The 18,643-nt window shown below is 38.5% G+C and overlaps 1 protein-coding gene across 1 annotated transcript; it reads left to right on the top strand.

Annotated features, from left to right (window-relative positions):
- The first annotated feature begins 3,008 nt into the window (after window positions 1–3,008).
- On the top strand, window positions 3,009–11,677 carry IL21 (interleukin 21). The gene is made up of 5 exons (NM_001194242.1): window positions 3,009–3,253; window positions 3,361–3,396; window positions 8,440–8,595; window positions 11,377–11,454; window positions 11,545–11,677. The coding sequence occupies exons 1-5, from the start codon at window positions 3,086–3,088 to the stop codon at window positions 11,593–11,595; spliced, it is 489 nt and encodes a 162-aa protein (NP_001181171.1). The 5' UTR covers window positions 3,009–3,085; the 3' UTR covers window positions 11,596–11,677.
- Window positions 11,678–18,643: the final 6,966 nt, after the last annotated feature.

Genomic DNA, 18,643 nt, shown 5'->3' with positions numbered 1-18,643 from the left:
TTGAGCAATGAATAATTTACTTTGCCTAGTGACTCAAATACTTTTGGGCCTCCTTGCTCCTACCCTAAGGTTCATCTCCACATAGTGATAAATTCAAAGGAAATGCAAATTTGGATCCATAACTTTAAACCATGCGGTGAATTCTGAGTGATGTTTTCTCAGGGCTAGGAAGGAGTTGTTACAATACACACCAGACTTCCTGGAACATCCTCATTATACATTTTTATCCCTGATGTCCCATACCATGTGGCAGCTATACTAATCTTACTTCCCTCTCTTGTCTACACTTTTGATACCCTCTACCTGCACCTCCCAAAAGCCCAACAAAATTTCAACCTTTGCTGGATCTTTTCTTAGCACCCTTTCATCTCTTTCCCTCTTTTCCTGCCTTTTTCCCTGAAATTAAAAATTCCGTATCTATGAATGTTACACTCCCACTGCTGCTGTGACAAATTACCGCAAACACTTCAAGGAGATGCACATCTATTCAGGTAAGAACAAAACAGCATAAATTTATTATCTTACATTTCTGAAGGTCAGAAGTAATAACTCAAAATGAGCTTTATGGGACTAAATTCAAGGTATTTTTGGCTGGGCTGCATTCTTTCTGAAGGCTCCAGGGAAGAATTTGTTTTTTACTTTTCCCAGACTCTAGAAGCCATCTGCATTCCTTGGCTTCTGGCCCCGCATCAGTCCAGCCTCTACTTCTGAAACAACAGTTCCTTCTTTTACTCTGACTCTCCTGCCTTCCTCTGATAAAGGCTCCTGTGATTGCATTGGGCCCACAGGATAATCCAGGATAATCTTACCATGTAAAAAATCTTTAATTTATTCACATCTGCAAAGTCCCCTTTGTCATGTGAGGTAACATTTTCACAGGTTCCAGGGATTACGGCATGGATGTCTTTCGGGCATTGGTAAGCCTATCGCACCACAGATGATATCCAAAAATGCTTAACAACTGATGTGTCACTTAAGGCAGAAATTCTGACTTTCAGAAAGGCCTCTGGTCATAGTGCTGGGGCAAGACTCTGAGACCCCTGATGTGCTGGTGGATGAATTATGGAGAGGACTAGGATGTCTCAAGGAGGCACTGGGGTGTCTAACACAGTGGTGAGGCACTCCAGGGCCAGGAGCAATGGTTCTCTCTAGGCAGTACGAAAGATATTTGACTTTTTTTTTTTTTTTAAACCACCAATACAGCCACACACGTGTATTTTGGCTGAACACTGACCTGTCCATTCTCTTCCTTCTTTCATCAGTTTAGCCTCCCTAGGCTTCTTTAAGTTCTCCCCTTCACCCTCATCCACGATCAGCATGCAAACCTCCCGGGATGTTATCATGTGCTGTACTTAGCCCTTTTACTTGAAATGTCTCATTTAAGCCTTATCACAACCCTATGATTAGATTCTGTACTTAGCTTCCTTTTGCAATTACACAATAGGATCATATGTGCTATTAATTGTTAGGACCTGGATTTGAACTCAGGCTTTAGAAATTGACCTCCTAACCACTGTGGTTAGTGTCTTCAAGGAGATGCACATCTGTTTAGGTGGATAAGGAGCGCATGTACAAAGACCATACAGGCAATGTGGAGGCACCACGGGGCAACCCTTAGTCCACATGCATTCATAGGTTTGCACAGAATCCTGTCATATAGAATTTAACTATTACAGAGAGGAATTCTTGATCATGTTGTATGAACTCTTGTCTACTGTGTAAGGCCAAACCTGTATACTCTTGAATAGATATTCCATAATAAAAAGATTGCAGTCAACTTCAGAGCAAATCAAGTCAAAACTCCAATTTATGGTGGCTACATAACAGTCTAGAATAAAGTATGGTATTCTAAAGTATGGTATTCTAAAGTATATAATGAAATGAATGAATGAATAAAATCTATAGTCAAGAGTTTTATTTATAAGACCTATGGTCTTATATGGTACATGACTTTCTAGCTAGAATATTATATTCAACTTTCTCAAATGGGTTAAGAGTCTCAGGAACAAGAGAAGCAGAAGAAAGGAGGATGATAAAACCATTTCTGGACTTTGGGTCTCTAATTAATCTCTACCCGGTCACAGATGCAGTTAGAAATGTGTTGCTTACACCCAGAGGAAATAGTATCTAATAGAAATAAGTAATACAACCCTAAGAGAAAACGAATCATTTATGGGTACATTTTATTTTGCTGTTTGGAAATATTTTTTGGTTCACACAAGAATGAGCATTAGCAAGTTTCACTCATTTAATTGATGCATTATACAGAAGAGATGGACATTAGATAGTTTTTTAAATGATGGTAGAGTAAGATCTTGATTGGGAAGGATAGATTTTCCATCGAGTCCCTTAGAATCATTTGTGATATTAATAAATCAGATTGTTAAATAACTTGTCAGAAGCCAAAATAAATGGTTAAAGATGCTTTGGTGAACAGTTGGAAGCAAATTCTATTTTAAACCCTTGAAACTTGGTAAGAACCGAAAATATTCTTGCTAATTTGGAAAATACCTCTTTATTTAAAATTTCCTAAAAGGTAGCCTCTCCTCCTACTTTTATGATGGAATACTGGATGATTTTAGTCAAAAGACAAAGTTATTACCATAAGAAAAAGTCCTGCATGAAAGCACATGTTGCCATTTTACTCATTATCGAAGTGCTCTTATGACTGTCAGAGAGAACAGGTAAGATGCCAGGGGAGGCCGAGAAAAAGAGATCAAAGTGTTTTTGTTTACTTTTTTGAAGTCTTGTAGTACCTACTGTTTATTATACATACTTCTTGATTCATGCTGAAATTGGAATTCACCCATTCTCTCTTTTTCCTGTCAAAGATGCAGATGGGGCACATTTCGTTGACTCCATCAATCCCTGCCCCCACACATTAGCACATGCACACGTATACCTAGCCAGTGGAAAAGAAAAAAGAGTTACTCACATTCATCCATTTTACAAAGATTTCCAGGCTGCAATGGGAGGGCTTTACCTCTCCCTGAAGGATGAATAAATAGGTAGCTTAACTGACAACCTGTTCTCAGTCAAGCTGAAGTGAAAACGAGACCAACGTCTAGCTCTACTGTTGGTACTTATGAGATCCAGTCCTGGCAACATGGAGAGGATAGTCATCTGTCTGATGGTCATCTTCTTGGGGACACTGGTCCACAAATCAAGCTCCCAAGGTCAAGATCGCCACATGATTAGAATGCGTCAACTTATAGATATTGTTGATCAGCTGAAAAATTATGTGAATGACTTGGTAAGACTATACTTGTCACAACAAAATCTAAATCATACTTTTCAATTAATATAAAAGGAGGGTTTGGCTTACAAAAATAACTCAGAACAAATTTTCTTTTGCTCTAGGACCCTGAATTTCTGCCAGCTCCAGAAGATGTAGAGGTAAGACCAATTGAATTTATTTCTGAAAATACATTTGACATAACTTTTAAAATCTAATAAGAAAGGCATTAGCATGATTATATAGGAGTATACTGAATTTTAATGAACTTAGTGGTCTAATAATTGATGAAATATTTATTTATATTTTGGTTAAATTCATTGATTTACCAAAAACCAACTTAAAAATGCTATATTATATTCCTCATAAACTATGTTTATCTTCAAGAATCTCTAAGAGTACTCCTAAGTAGTATTGCTGAGACAGAATAACAAAACTAGAAATGAAATCTATACTCTGATCAGTTTCTGAACAATGCACAGCTAGTTACTCTTTAAGAGCCCTTGGGCATGAAAGCTTTTGAGCCCTCTTTGTTATCCTATTTAAGAAACATAGATACATACAATAGGAAGCAGAATTAACCTTTTAATAACAAACTTAAAAATGAAAGAAAGGAAGAATTAGATTACAGGGACAGCATGGAGAAATGGTGGTATGGAAATCAAAGCTGTCCTTTAGAATATAATTCACATATACCTTGGCTTCAGTGAGTCTTGTCTTTGGCCTTCCATGAGGTCTTTTGAAAGAACCATTTTCAACAATTCATCCCATTTCTTAAGCCATTTAAATCCATTGGAGTTCCAGGAAGGAGAGGCTTGGCATGTAGTTCAAGAATGCTGTCCGCTGATCTTTTTCTCTAGCAACTTCTATGATCTGATCTTCTGGTCTGGTACCCTGAGAGTATAAATGCAATTGGGGAAATGTTTTCATTGTCACAGACCTTTAATTGCATAAATTAGAATAACTAAAAGTGCTACCAGTAATTAGGACACTACAAAGGGGGAGACTGAAGAAGATACATTGCAAAGAAAACAATTATCGTAAATGACTATGTGTAAAAGTTTAGAAAGTGAATGAGTCACAACTATTGCTTTTCTCTAAAATTCACTCTCTAGCTCTGAACCCAACCACTCTCATTTACTAGGTCCTTTTCTAATAAGCAGCATCTAAAATGAAAGTAGCACATTCAGCTTATTGGAAAGACTTTTCCAATAACTGAAAATACTTCTTAATCAATGTGCCTAACTATCAAAACATGCATTTCTAGCATCTCATGCACCTTGTTTAACTGTTATGGTTAGAGTCCTTTCCAGAGTTTCCTGGCTGTAGTCTGTAACATGCAAAATAAGAAATAGGAAAGAGATTCCACCTTCTAACCTGAGTTCATCCAATGGGTACTTCCTTTAGATGTGTTTTTAATGAAAGATTTTTTTTTATCTTACATCATAATGAGAGGATTTTGTCTCAGTGATACTATATCTATCTGATAATCTGATCAAGCAATGCTGGCTATGATACAAGTGAGTAATAGTGTAACTTGGATCTTTAAGCTATACTAGTAGGCAAACTCAGGAAGAAAGAAATCGTTCAAGGTCACATCAGCATTATATCAAGCTAACTTCAAAGCAGGGTCTGTAAGAGATTTTAACACGGTGAAACCCAATCTCTACTAAAAATACAAAAAATTAGCCAGGCATGGTGGTGGGCGCCTGTAGTCCCAGCTACTGGGGAGGCTGAGGCAGGAGAATGGCGTGAACGTGGGAGGCAGAGCTTGCAGTGAGCCAAGATCGCGCCATTGCACTCCAGCCTGGGCGACAGAGCGAGACTCGGTCTCAAAAAATAAAAAAATTAAAATAAAAAAAATAATGAAAATAAAACCATCTAATGTTGTATGCATGTAATAATTATCTAACATCTCTAATTGGCCTGGCCAGGCATCTTTCTTTTTCTCTTTTTCTTTATGTCTAATCATATAACCTGTGGCTCTCAACTGGTGGTGATTTCTGTACCCCAGAAAACATTTGGTATTGGCTGGAAAAATTTCTGGTTGTCACACGTGGAGGTAGAAATGGGGGTGCTACTGGCATCTAGAAGGCAGGTACTAAACATTCTAGAATGCACAAAACAGCCCTGACAACAAAGAATTATCTAGCCCCAAATGTCAGTGGCATCACCGTTGAGAAACCCTGATATAAACCTAGTTTGTGTGTAGGACAAAGGTAATCATTTTTTTTTTTTTTTTTTTTAGACGGAGTCTCGCTCCGTTGCCAGGCTGGAGTGCAGTGGCGCTATCTCAGCTCACTGCAACCTCCGCCTCCCAGGTTGAAGCGATTCTCCTACCTCAGCCTCCTGAGTAGCTGGGACTGTAGTCGCACGCCACCATGCCCAGCTAATTTTTGTATTTTTTAATAGAGACAGGGTTTCACCATGTTGGCCAGGATGGTCTCAATTTCTTGACCTCGTGATCTACCTGCCTTGGCCTCCCAAAGTGCTGGGATGACAGGCGTGAGCCACTGTGCCTGGCCAGGACAAAGGTAGCCTTGCCCAATTAGCAAGACTCCTTAGGGGGAATGGCCAGGGCTTTCTTTGCAGAAGAAAAAAAATGTAAAAATAGGCCTCAGCTGGGTGATGTGGCTCCTGCCTATAATCCCAATGCCTGTAATCCCTTTGGGAAGCCAAGGTTGGAGGATTGCTTGAGGTCAAGAGTTTGAGAACAACCTGGGCAAAATAGTGAGACATCCTGTTTCTATAAAAGAAACAAAAAAAAGCCCTAAGGAGGCAAAAAATTTCAAAAATTCAATTGCAAAACAACAAAGGCAAGTGTTACTCCTGGCAAAAGGAGCACTTGACTTGTTCTTCAGCTGAAGAGGAATGGTTTGTGAATTCTTGCTTTTGACTTCACTACCACTCCTTCTAGTCTGCAAAACTAATGTAGGAGCAGAAAACTCCTCATGTTCTCACATGTTAAAGCATGAGGGAAACAAAGCCTTGCCTTTGGAGCCTGTTGTCACCAAGGCATAGCAAAGGAAAGTAATGTTTATGCTTCCAGACGGTGCTAAATATGGACTTGGGCATCCTGTAGACTCCTGAGTGACAGGGCACCTGAGGCTGCCTAAATCAAGGTTAATCTTTTCACTCTCCTCAATACATCCTTAAGGCAGTTTAGTGGAGACAGCTCTCCACTTCTTTTCCTCTTTTGAGGCGGCCTTTGATGTGCATATAAAGCCAATTCCAGCAGTTATTTATCCTGACATATTGTCAGACACAGCTCTGCTGCTTGCAGAGCAAAAGAAAACAACAGACCATTGTCTGTTAACACAGGTAAACAAGGAAGGGTGGGAGAGGAAGCACAGCCCCATCAATACGGGCGTCAGTGTCCAGGTGCCATTCAAAGGCTTTCAGTAAAGATTTTCAGTTGTTTTTACAACTGAAATTGTAGTTTTACAATTTCAGTGCTTTGAGTACTGGTACTGACCATTCCTGGCAATATTATCTCAAGGGAGTTCATCTGGCTGGCAGGGCCCCTCTACTTCTTTGGAACCTAATTTTCTTTCAGCATACACATGTAAATGTTAACTCAGCAAAATGAGCCTCTGTGAGAAATGCTGGTTTTTCAGATCATCACGGATGAAGCAGTCAGTATTTTCAGTTTCAGCTGGAAAATTTACCTCTTTAAATATGAATATTATTTTTTCCAGTAAGTTAAGCCGGTTGTGGTCAAAAAGAAGAGAAAAGAAAAAACTTCAACAAACATGAACGTGTGGTTTTCAAGGAAAAAAAAGTGCTATATTGAACATTTATAAATAGTTTCTATTAAATAAGCATTTTGGCAAACATATGGAAAGGACACCACCTTGCCCTTGTGAGAGGCAATCTGCCTTGATATAAGGAAACCAGATAAGCTGCTTCTCAGCTTGTGGCTATATATGCAAAGCAAACCTGACAGGTTTGTGTCTTAGAGATGCATGTTATTAATCAACATTCATATTGGGTAAGCATATGGGTTGGAAAATGCAAAGCAGCCCAGATGCTGTGTTCAGCTGATTGTCCATAAGAAGATTCAGGTAATATTGTTACTTATAGGCCTGCCTTTGTAGGGACTGGAAGGGATTGAGGTTTCTGGTTATAAGGTAGTAGCTTCCATATGCATTAGTGAAATGAAAATATAGCAACTTCAGGGGGAAAATAGCATCACATACACACGTTTGCTGAAAGAAAAAAGTAAGTTGGATACAAGTAACCTGGATATAAGCTTTTGGATCAGCATTAACATTTTTCAACAAGTCAGTATATATTTGGTTCTTCCAGTAAATTCCATTTCCTTTCCAGTTTGATTGCTAAGCTTTTGGCTTGTTAGTCATTAGTTATTTTTCCAAGTCAAGAGATAAGTGTTTGATGCTTATTTTATACACTCCTCCATTCTCTGAGACCCTATTCTTACCTTCTAAGAAATTACCTTCCTTCTCATTGGTTGGGCAAGCCTCAAACTGTCCCTCAACTGCTTGATTCAGGCAGAATCCTACCCTAACTGAGCTGGGAGTATGAAAGGGTTTTAGAAAAGTCATGTGTGATCTATGCAAGCATATTGAGTCTTAGATGTGAAATACGCTATCAGAGGTAGGTACCCATTTCTTTTCCCCAAAGGAGGGGCTTTAATTCATTTTCTTCATCTGTTAACTTCACAAATGTATGTTGACATTAACTGGCAAGACACTATGCCTGGCGCTGTACAGAATAAAATGCTGCTCAAGACATGTCAGGATAGATACATTACAGAAACCGCAAACAAATGAAAAATATTCTTCATCAGACTATAACATAATTCACCCAAAGCTGCCACTAGTCACAGTGTAAGTTTTAGAGCCTCATAATTCAGCAAATGTGTTCCTAAACCGAACTAACTCTCCCTTACAAAACATAAAGGTCTTGTCCACCACCCAGATGTCAAAATGGTCCTCTGTATAGCATCAGGAATAAAGCATTGTGAAGACGTGAGGCTCCTTTCTCTCTTATCTGTGAGGCAGGGGATTATCCCTTTTTCCCATCCCAAAGATTAAGTAGGAGGTGAAATCATACTTCACTCATCTGTTGAAATGATGTAATGCACGACATTGCAGAAGAGACAGAAACAGAGGATTGGGAAAGCTATCTTTTACTTTCTGAATAATGTTTGTTAACATATATACAAACTGTTTATCTTTCAGACAAACTGTGAGTGGTCAGCTATTTCCTGTTTTCAGAAGGCCCAACTAAAGTCAGCAAATACAGGAAACAATGAAAGGATAATCAATTTATCAATTAAAAAGCTGAAGAGGAAATCACCTTCCACAGGTGCAGAGAGAAGACAGAAACACAGACTAGTAAGACTGTCATTTGTCATCTATCTTATTTGTACTTATAAACTATGTATCTTGCATTGCATAAACACACATGCACACCTGTAGCCAGAGCTGCTGGTGTTTTCCTTACCTATGCCTTATTATACATGGCACATTTTTTTTTTTTTTTTTTTTTTTTTGAGACAGAGTCTCGCTCTGTCGCCCAGGCTGGAGTGCAGTGGTGTGATCTCTACTCACCGCAAGCTCCACCTCCTGGTTTCACGCCATTCTCCTCCCACCTCAGCCTCCCAAGTAGCTGGGACTACAGGTGCCCGCCACAACGCCCAGCTAATTTTGTTTTTGTATTTTTAGTACATACGGGGTTTCACCGTGTTAGCCAGGATGGTCTCGATCTCCTGACCTCGTGATCTGCCCGCCTCGGCCTCCCAAAGTGCTGGGATTACAGGCATGAGGCACCACGCCCGGCCTATACATGGTGCATTTTAAGAAGTAAGGTCACTCTTTTAAGTCCATAGACTTCAAAGTATTCCAAAACCCAACTATAATTTCCTAGTAGTCCTTGGTAGCTGGAATATGTTAATATAGCTTCTCAAGGCGAGGAAGTCATTAGGCAGAGAATCCAATTGTGATTTTGGAGTTAAGGAATATTTCCTCTCATATGGTCAAAGTATTCTTATTAACAGGAGCTAGATCCTAGCTTTCTAACAAGAACAGAGCCTACAAGAGCCTAGGGCAAATCTTAAACTTTGCCTCCTCTCTTAAATCATATTACTATCCTGTACATTAGCAGAGTCAGTATTGAATTGAAATAGGCAGGCCTCATTACTTGGCTGGGGAATTTTAACAGTCCCTAGCTTTTTGGAGCTCTGAGATCCTCTTGTACATGCCAATTCATGAGCAATGCAGATACTCAAGAACATAAGTAATTCAAAGATTAATCAAAGCCAGTGGGAAAACACATAAAATAAATTACTCTCAAATTTTTTTTTTTTTTTTTTTTTTTTGAGACGGAGTCCCAGTCTTTCGCCCAGGCTGGAATGCAGTGGCAAGGTCTTGGCTCACTGCAGCTTCTGCCTCCCAGTTCAAGCGATTCTCCTGCCTCAGCCTCCCGAGTGGCTGGGACCACAGGCGCACACCACCACGCCTGGCTAATTTTTGTATTTTTAGTAGAAATTTTTCTAAATTTTTAGTCTCTAAATTTCTAAATTTCTAAAAATTTCTAAACTAAAGTTTCATCATGTTGGTCAGGCTGGTCTCAAACTCCTGACCTCAAGTCATCTGCCCACCTCAGCCTCCCAAAGTGCTGGGATTACAGGTGTGAGCCATCGCGCCCGGCCTCAAATTTTTTAAATTAGTTCTTTCTCCTCCAAAAAATTCCACATGTGATTCAAATGAAATCTTAATTACATTATCAAAGTGATTCTGATTTCCTTTGATTGCTTGGCCTGGTGACCATGTGAAAAATGTCCCTCTAAATCTTTCCTCAGAAAGAAAGGAGCTGAACATATTTTTGAAACTCATGAAGTGGTAGCTTTGGAGCTAAACTTAGAACTCTCCAGTTAAGCATGCTCATCTTATAGATGAGGAAAGTGAGATCTACCAAGGAGTTAAGTCACAAGCCCCAAGTTCCATACATAGTGTCAGAATGATAAGAATTAGACTGTATATCTACTACCTTTTAGTGAAATGCTCTCACTACAATATCACACTGGCATTGAGATGCTAACTACCACGCAATGGCTTGGTGTTTGGTATCTAAATAGGAATAAAGACAAACAGCATAAACTAAGAAAGTTTTTTTAAAAATGCAAGTGAGCAATACATATATGAAAAACTGTTCAATCTCCCTAGTAATCACACACACGTGAGTTAAAACAAGGAAATCCTGTTTTTTTTCCAATTAAACATTTTAAACAATACCCTATAATAATAATGCTCCAAGTGAAGAGAGGTAAAACTACATCAAAGCCTTAAAATTTTTTTATCCCTTTTATTTAGTAATTCTACTTCTAGGAATATATCAAATAAGTAAAGATATATATGAAAAATTATTTACAGTGATGTTCTTTGGAGTAATGTAGACAAAAGTAAAAAGTTAGATACGGCTGGGTGTGGTGGGTTACGCCTGTATTCCCAGCACTTTGGGAGGCTGAGGCAGGCGGATCACCTGAGATCAGGAGTTGAGGCCAGCCTGGCCAACATGGTGAAACCCTGTCTCTACTATTAGCCAGGCATGGTCGTGTGCGCCTGTAATCCCAGCTACTTGGGAGGCTGAGGCAGGATAATTGCTTGAACCCAGGAGGTGGAGGTTGCAGTGAGTGGAGATCACGCCACTGCACTCCAGCCTGGGCAACAGAGCGAGACTGTCCAAAAAAAAAAAAAAAAAAATTAGATGCCACCTATGGGTCCAAAAATAGTAATAGTTCCATCCTATGTTGGAATACAGAATAACCACTACATGTCATATTTCTGAAGACTATTTAACACTTAGGAAATGCCTGTGATATGTTAAGTGTAAAAAAAAAAAAGCAAATCACCAACTGGTATAAATAATGTAAATGCATAATAATAATTAAAAATACCCAAAACACAGAAAGAATATATATTGAAACATTGCAGTGGGATTCCTATCTCTGGGAATGGGATTACAAGGACTTTTTCCATTGTTACTTTCCAGTTTTATGTAATTCTCAAATTTTTTCAGTGAACATAATTTATGTTTTTAATAAAAAAAATTTTTAAGGAACATTTTATTAAGAAAAAAAATTTAAAGAAGACTGTTACTTTTTCATTGATTTCTAGACATGCCCTTCATGTGATTCTTATGAGAAAAAACCACCCAAAGAATTCCTAGAAAGATTCAAATCACTTCTCCAAAAGGTATCTACCTTAAGTTTCATTTGATTTTCAGCTTTATCTTTACCTATCCAGATTTGCCTCTTAGTTACTCATGGTATACTATTTCCACAGATGATTCATCAGCATCTGTCCTCTAGAACACATGGAAGTGAAGATTCCTGAGGATCTAACTTGCAGCTGGACACTATGTTACATACTCTAATATAGTAGTGAAACTCATTTCTTTGTATTCCAAGTGGAGGAGTACAATATATTAGGGATGGGAAAAAAAACTCATAAGTGTGCAAAGTCAGGATTATTTCCCCATAATCACCATACAATAGTCTGATTTCCTATGTTATTGATTTCTATGACTTCTGAAGTTTTTACTTTATTTCACTGCTCAACTTTGACATTTCTTGGTTGAAGGAGAAGGTTAAAATTTTTAACCAAAAATATAGTTTTGACATTTATTGATTTTATATTAACCTTGAGCTTGATTACCACCAGAATGAGGTCTATTATGATCATAACTTAAAACATATATACCTTCATTCCAGCTGAAAATATAGAAGCATAGAAGCAAAACATACAAAAGCAAAATGAAAAGCTGACATTTTTATTCTTTTAAGGAAATGGAAACTGAATGTTTAAAAACTTATATCTGAATATTTTTTTAAATCTCAGAATGTCTAACATATAAATATGTACTTTATTTATGCACTGGGGGATACCAGGTGGCTATAAAAGTCTTACTTCTTTATTGGGGTTTATAAAAATATTTAAATACTATAGATATGAATGTATTTATGGAATAGACTCTTAGTCAGTGGCAATAGAGTATTAAGAAGTGGATTTAATATTACCTTCCTCCAGTCCCCAGTCCCCTTATAAGCTAACATTTTAAGCTTATGGAAATGGCAATTTAAACGTATAGAGGGACATATACCAGGTTGTCTTCTGGAACAAACATAGTTTTAAAAGTATTGTAGCTCTCTTCTCAAACAGTTATAATGATCATATTATGAGCGAGCTAATAACGCCAAATATTTGTCTCCTTCTTTCTTCCTTCTTTTCTTCCTTCTTTTTAAAATGAATCTTCTGCTTTGACAAAATTTCAAAACATGTTTAACATTTTGGACACTTATAGTTACTATACTTTGGATAAGACAAATTCAATAACCTATATGATTTAAAAATCAGGAGACAAACCAAGAGGCCAGGACTCCTCTCCAAGTTGAAAACAGACTTTCGCATAAGCATTCCAATCTTTCAAACGTGGGTGGTAAAAGTAAGCAACCTACTCTAGCTGCCATTTCATATCAGCTCCAGCACAGCCTGTTTAAACATGAAGTTAAAAACTCTAGAAAAATAAAATGTTCGCTAGAATGGTATAAGCTATTTGAGAATCTCTTATTGTTAAAATAGTTGTGAGTGTGCAAGAGGATGTGGGAAGAGAAATGCTTTATGATCTGAGAAGAAAAATTATGTGCTTAAAACAAATACAGACTTAACCTACAGTTCTAAAAGATATATTAAGAATTATGTAATCAAATCTCAATGAAATGTTTTATCATCAGCAAGTAGACTCAGAAAAAAGAAAAAAAAACATTTTATCAGAAACAAGGTACTCCATTTTAACATTTTAGAATATGTATTACAAAGGAATTATGTGCCTGATGATGATAATATATATCTAAAATGTGCCTCAGTTTCAAATACGCCAGCCTGGGTTGTTGTGATAAAAGGTGGAAACAGACACAAAGATAGTGAGAAAGATGGAATCTGTATTTCTTGTTTCTGAATTTATAGCTATTAACTCCTTTGATATTGTATTTTATATTTAAAATAATGTATTTCTTTTGGCATGTTTATTGTTAAAATTTTCTGTTCCAATTATTTCGATCAGGGTCTCTATCTTAAAAGTAAAAATAATTTAGTGAGGGTTTGGATAACAGCCTTCATTAAACAGAGTTTAAACCCCCAGATAAACTCTGGTGTTTAACCAGAGTTAAACCCACCAGCACTCCAGGAAAGGCAATGCATTGGAATAAACAAGATGAAGCAGTGAGACTTGAACAGCTCCATCTTCACTGTTCTATGTTCAAGACTGCCAGTTCTTAAAAGGAATATAAAGATAACCCATAAATATAACTGTTCACCTATGGACAGTAATACAGGAGACCTGAAATTTTGTTGACTATGAAATTGTGGTCACTGTTTAAACCGTTTAGGTTTCCATTTCCTTATCTGTAGAATAAGAGTGCTGGACTCCATCTCTAACATCTATTTTTTCTTTTTTTTAAAAGCTTTAAATGTCTATGAATCTCTAAAGTTCTGGGTATTCTTACAGGAACATCTGATCACACTTCTGAGTAAAATTTTCTACTGAGTCTGATGTTCAATTGCTCAATATTATTTCAATAACATTTGTAGCAACACTCACTGCAGGAGCAAGGGACATGTTCCAAGATAAAAAAGGAAGGAAGGAAGGGAGAGAAGGAAACATTACTATAGGTCATGAGAGTTCAGGGAAAATTAACCATGATCTTTATTATTTTAGTTCAAAGTGTCTTCTTGGGACACTTATATAAAATTGTAGCATTATTATTCTATATTATTGCTCTGTTGTATTTACATATGCATCTGAGAATTTAGCTAATATGAACTATGTAGTTTATAACTTAATAATTATTTATTATATATTTGATTTTAAATGTTCATGTTTATGGCTTCTTATTTAAGACCTGATCATATTAAATACTATCCGCTCAGTACAACCGTCTTTTGTGATTCCCTGGAAACCCTTAATTCAATAGTCCTGACTGAAAAGAAAAGATTATCCTTAGTCTCTGGGAGCATATAGTTTTTACATGTACATGGTAAAGATGATCTTCTCTTCTCACCTGTTCTCAACGAAATGGATCCTGTCTCTGCCTCAAGGATATCACCTCCTTTGCAGCCCTCCCTAATGTATGGCACATTCAGGAGGAGTTAGAGATACTTCCCAATGCCCACTGCCACCAGTGCACCTACACTCTTGCACAAAATTCTCTCCTGCATTCAAGTTTATCCTATCTAGCTTTTTCTGTCCTCTTCTTACTAATGATTGTCATTTTTTGGCCACTCCTCCATGTTCATTGGGGACTGAGGATGTTCTTTCTTTCAAATCCAACGTCTGCCATCATCTGGGTGACTTCAGTGCCCACGGGAAAAATTCCACCAGCACTGCAGCATCTCAGAACCTTAGCCTCCTCAGTTCTGAGCACCTGCCTCTTTTAATTCCATCCTGTGGTCTACTGCCATGACTATGTCCCACACTTTATCACCTGGGACCCCTTTCTCTCAGAAATCTATGTAAAGATTTATAGATGTAAATATAAGACCATCAGCTGCTAGTTTTTTAGCTCTCAAACTGCCCTACTTCTACTGTGTCTGTCCTGAGACTCTGAAACTAGGCCTTAACTCCTAGCCATTCTCTCAATTTATTAGTTTTCCTCCCTCCCTCACAGAACCAACGTCCCTGATCGGTCCCTTGAACTACAGGCCAAGCAGCACACACTATCCCCCGCCCTCCTCACTCTTCTTGAGTAGCTGCCTGCAAACATTCTAGCTGGCTATCTTATCCTTGGTGCCCTAATCCAGCATCAGACATTGGCTCCAGCCCCTCACTTTTGGAGATCCTTTCAAACTTCACTTCCTGGCATTCTGGAGTCAGTTTCCCACTTCACATTCAGCTCTGAATATTCACCTGCTTTCAACATCTGCCACAGCTTTGGATAAGAGATCCCTCCATCTACTCCAGTCCCCAGTCAGCCTGGCATAGCCTCACCTGTGTGCAGGAAAGGAATTTTCATAATCACAGTCAAGCTCATTGAAAGAATAGTCTGTACAAGTGTCTTGACACTCTCTCACCTCCTATCTACTAATCAGACCACTATAATCTGATTTGTACCCATCTCACACCTTGTCACTGTATCACTGGAATTGCCCTGTCTCTGGTCAGCAATAACCTCCTAATAACCAATTCACAATGTATCTAAGCCCTTAGCTTACTTGATCTTATCATGGTTTTTGCTATTCTCAACCACCCCCTCACCCCCTCCCTTTTCCTTATGACTTTGAAGGCCCCTTTTTGTCTGGCTGAGGTCTTACTCTCTGACCATACATACTCAGTGTCAGTTGTTGATTTTCCTTCCTGTGTCCTCTCCTTAGAAGTTGATGTTCCTGAGGATTCTGTTTCTGCTCATCTTTTCACTTTAAGCCTTCCTCCTCGATAGTCAAATGTGCTCCTGTTCTTTTAAATACCCCCTCTATGCTGTTGACCCCTAAATCTATAGCTAAAGGCTAGACCTCTCTACTAATTCCCAGGGTCATATATCCAGCTGCTCCCTGGAGATGTTCACTTTATCTCCCAGGCTCTTCATCTCAACATGCTAAAATTGATCTCTTCACTTTTCCCCACTTCCATGACCTTCTCCTTTTCAAGAGTTCCCTAAACTTAATTGAGGGGACTATATCCTCCTAGCCTCCCAGACTCTGCCTTCTCCTTTACTCACTATAACCATGATCACTAACTGGGCCTTGTTATTTCTATCTTTTAAATTCATCATTTCTTTTCTACTACCTCTGCCATCACCTTAATTCAGGCTCTCAGCTCTTGTTGCAATAGTTAAAATACCTTTCAACTGGATTTCTAGCATTTCATCTACTCTCTCCAATCCACCTCACATGGCCGCTGGAGTGATATTTGGTAAAATGTAAGCATGATTACAACTTTCCCTTATTTAAAATCTTTCACTAGCTCTCCTCTAGAACAAAGCCCAGGCCTGAAGCGGGGCATGTAAGACCTTTTTTCTTATGCTGCACTCAGCTCCCAGCTTCTCTTCACCTTGGACTTCACATTCCAGCCAATCCAATCACTTCTAGTTCCCTAGACACACTACGTTGTTTCATTCCTCTGTAACTTTGCACTGGCAGTGACCTCTCCATAGAATATTATTCCTCCATCCCCTTTTAATGCTTAGAAAACACTCAGGTTTGACCCAGCAATCCCATTACTAGGTATATACCCAAAGGAATACAAATTATTCTACTACAAAAACACATGCACGCATATGTTTATTGCAGTGCTATTTACAATAGCAAAGTCAAGGACAACCCAAATGCCCATCAATGATAGACTGGATAGAGAAAATGTGGTGCATATACACCATGGAATACTATGCAGCTATAAAAAGAAATGAGATTATGTCCTTTGTAGGGACATAGATGAAGCTGGAAGCCATCATCCTCAGCAAACTAACACAGAAACAGAAAACCAAACACCGCATGTTCTCACCCATAAGTGGGAGTTGAACATTGAAAACACATGGACACAGGGAGGGGAACAACATACACCAGCGTCTGTTGGTGGGTGGGGGCTAAGGGGAGGGAACTTAAGAAGATGGGTCAATAGGTGCAGCAAACTACCATGGCACACATATACCTGTGTAACAAAACTGCACGTTCTGCACATGTATCCTGGAACTTAAAGTAAAATTTTAAAAAAGAAAGAAAAAATATATATATAGCCTGAAAACGAAAACACTCAGGTGTCCATCAATATTCAACTTAGTCATCATTCTTCTCAAAGGATTTCCATCACCATGTTACTGTATTTCTGTGACAGTGTTGACCCCTTCCCACTTTCACAACTTGAGCATACTTTGATTATTAGACTTAATATAGTAAAGGCAGATTTATTGATTTTTATGTCAGTGTCTCTTTCCAGAGAAACGGAAAGAGAAATTACTGTATATGAGGCAAGCACAGTGCCTCATACACACAGTAAATAACATACAGTAGAAAACAAATGTTTGCAAAATTAAATTGAACTAAACACAAAACACATGATTTATTCATTGATGTCTTTCTTGACAACTCCCTCTTACATGCTGAATCTAATTCTTACCAAAGCCAATCAATTCTCTTTTCAAAATATCTCTAGAATCCACTCTCACCACCTCCAGTTTCTACGTTGTTGGTGCCACCATAATCTCTCACTCAGATGATTGTAATATCTTCTGTATTAGTCTGTTCTCACATTGCTTTAAAGAAATGCCCGAGACTGGGTAATTTACAAGAAAAGAGGTTTAATTGGCTCACGGCTCCACAGGCTGTACAAGCATGGCTGCATTTGCTTCTGGGGAGGCTTCAGGGAGCTTTTACTCGTGGAAGGCAAAGCCACAGCAGGCATCCTCACATGGCTGGAGCAGGAGGAGGGGGCAGAGGGACGTGCTACGCACTTTCAAACAACCAGATCTTGTGAGAACTCTATCACAGTACCAAGGGTGGATGATGCTAAATCATTCATTAGAACTCTGCCCCCATGATCCAGTCACCTCCCACCAGGCCCCACTCCCAAGTGGGGATTATAATGCAACATGAGATTTGGCGGGGACACAGATACAAACCAGGTCACCTTCCCAAATAGTTTTCCTGCTTTTGTCCTTGCCCCTCACCAAAATCTATCTGCAACAAAACAATTTGAATGGTCCCTTTAAAAACCAATCAGAGTTTGCCACTTCTCAGCTCAAAATCTTCCAACACTTCCCATATAATTCAGAGTAAAACCCGAGTCCTACAAGGACTACTTGTTCGCATCTCTTCCACCTCCAGCCTCTCTAACCTTGTTTTCACTCTTTTTACTCAACTCTAGCCACATTGGCATTCTTTCTGTTCTCCAGCATTCCAGGAACATTCTCTCCTGAGGCATTTGCACTTTTTATTCCCTCTGTTTTGGATGCTCTCCTGCCAAATGTCCATGTGTCCCATTCCCTCACCTCCTTTATGACTTTACTCAAATGTCATCTTCTCTACTAAGTCTTGCCTCACTACCACCCTACTTTAAATTGCCCAAACACCTCTGCTTTATTTTTCTTCATAGGACTTACCACGCTGGACACATATATTTTAAACATTTATGTGTTTATAGTCTCTGTCCCCCACTAGAATATAAGTTCCATGTGCACAGGAATTTTTGTCTTTTTTATTCACTGCTGTATACTTGGCTATTAGAACAATGTCCTGAACATTGAAAAAACTCATTAAATATTTGTAGAAAGAATTGGTGGGTTCTGCAATGAAGGTCTCTCACAGGGTTTTCATTCCTAACACACAGTTTGCCTTCTATGTATTATGCAATTTGTGTGCTATTGATTTTTTCCCTTATAACTTCTTCCTATTCTCT

This window comes from Macaca mulatta, chromosome 5, assembly GCF_049350105.2.
Source record: "Macaca mulatta isolate MMU2019108-1 chromosome 5, T2T-MMU8v2.0, whole genome shotgun sequence".
In the NCBI taxonomy this organism is placed as follows: Eukaryota; Metazoa; Chordata; class Mammalia; order Primates; family Cercopithecidae; genus Macaca; species Macaca mulatta.
Note: the sequence above shows the minus strand (reverse complement) of the source record. Positions and strands in the feature narration are given on the sequence as shown.

Coding starts and splice junctions, on each gene's coding strand:
- IL21 (NM_001194242.1), top strand. CDS start 3,086: ATGAGATCCAGTCCTGGCAACATGGAGAGGATAGTCATCTGTCTGATG. Junction 8,596..11,376: donor GAAGACAGAAACACAGACTA/GTAAGACTGTCA, acceptor ATTGATTTCTAG/ACATGCCCTTCATGTGATTC. Junction 11,455..11,544: donor TCAAATCACTTCTCCAAAAG/GTATCTACCTTA, acceptor CTATTTCCACAG/ATGATTCATCAGCATCTGTC.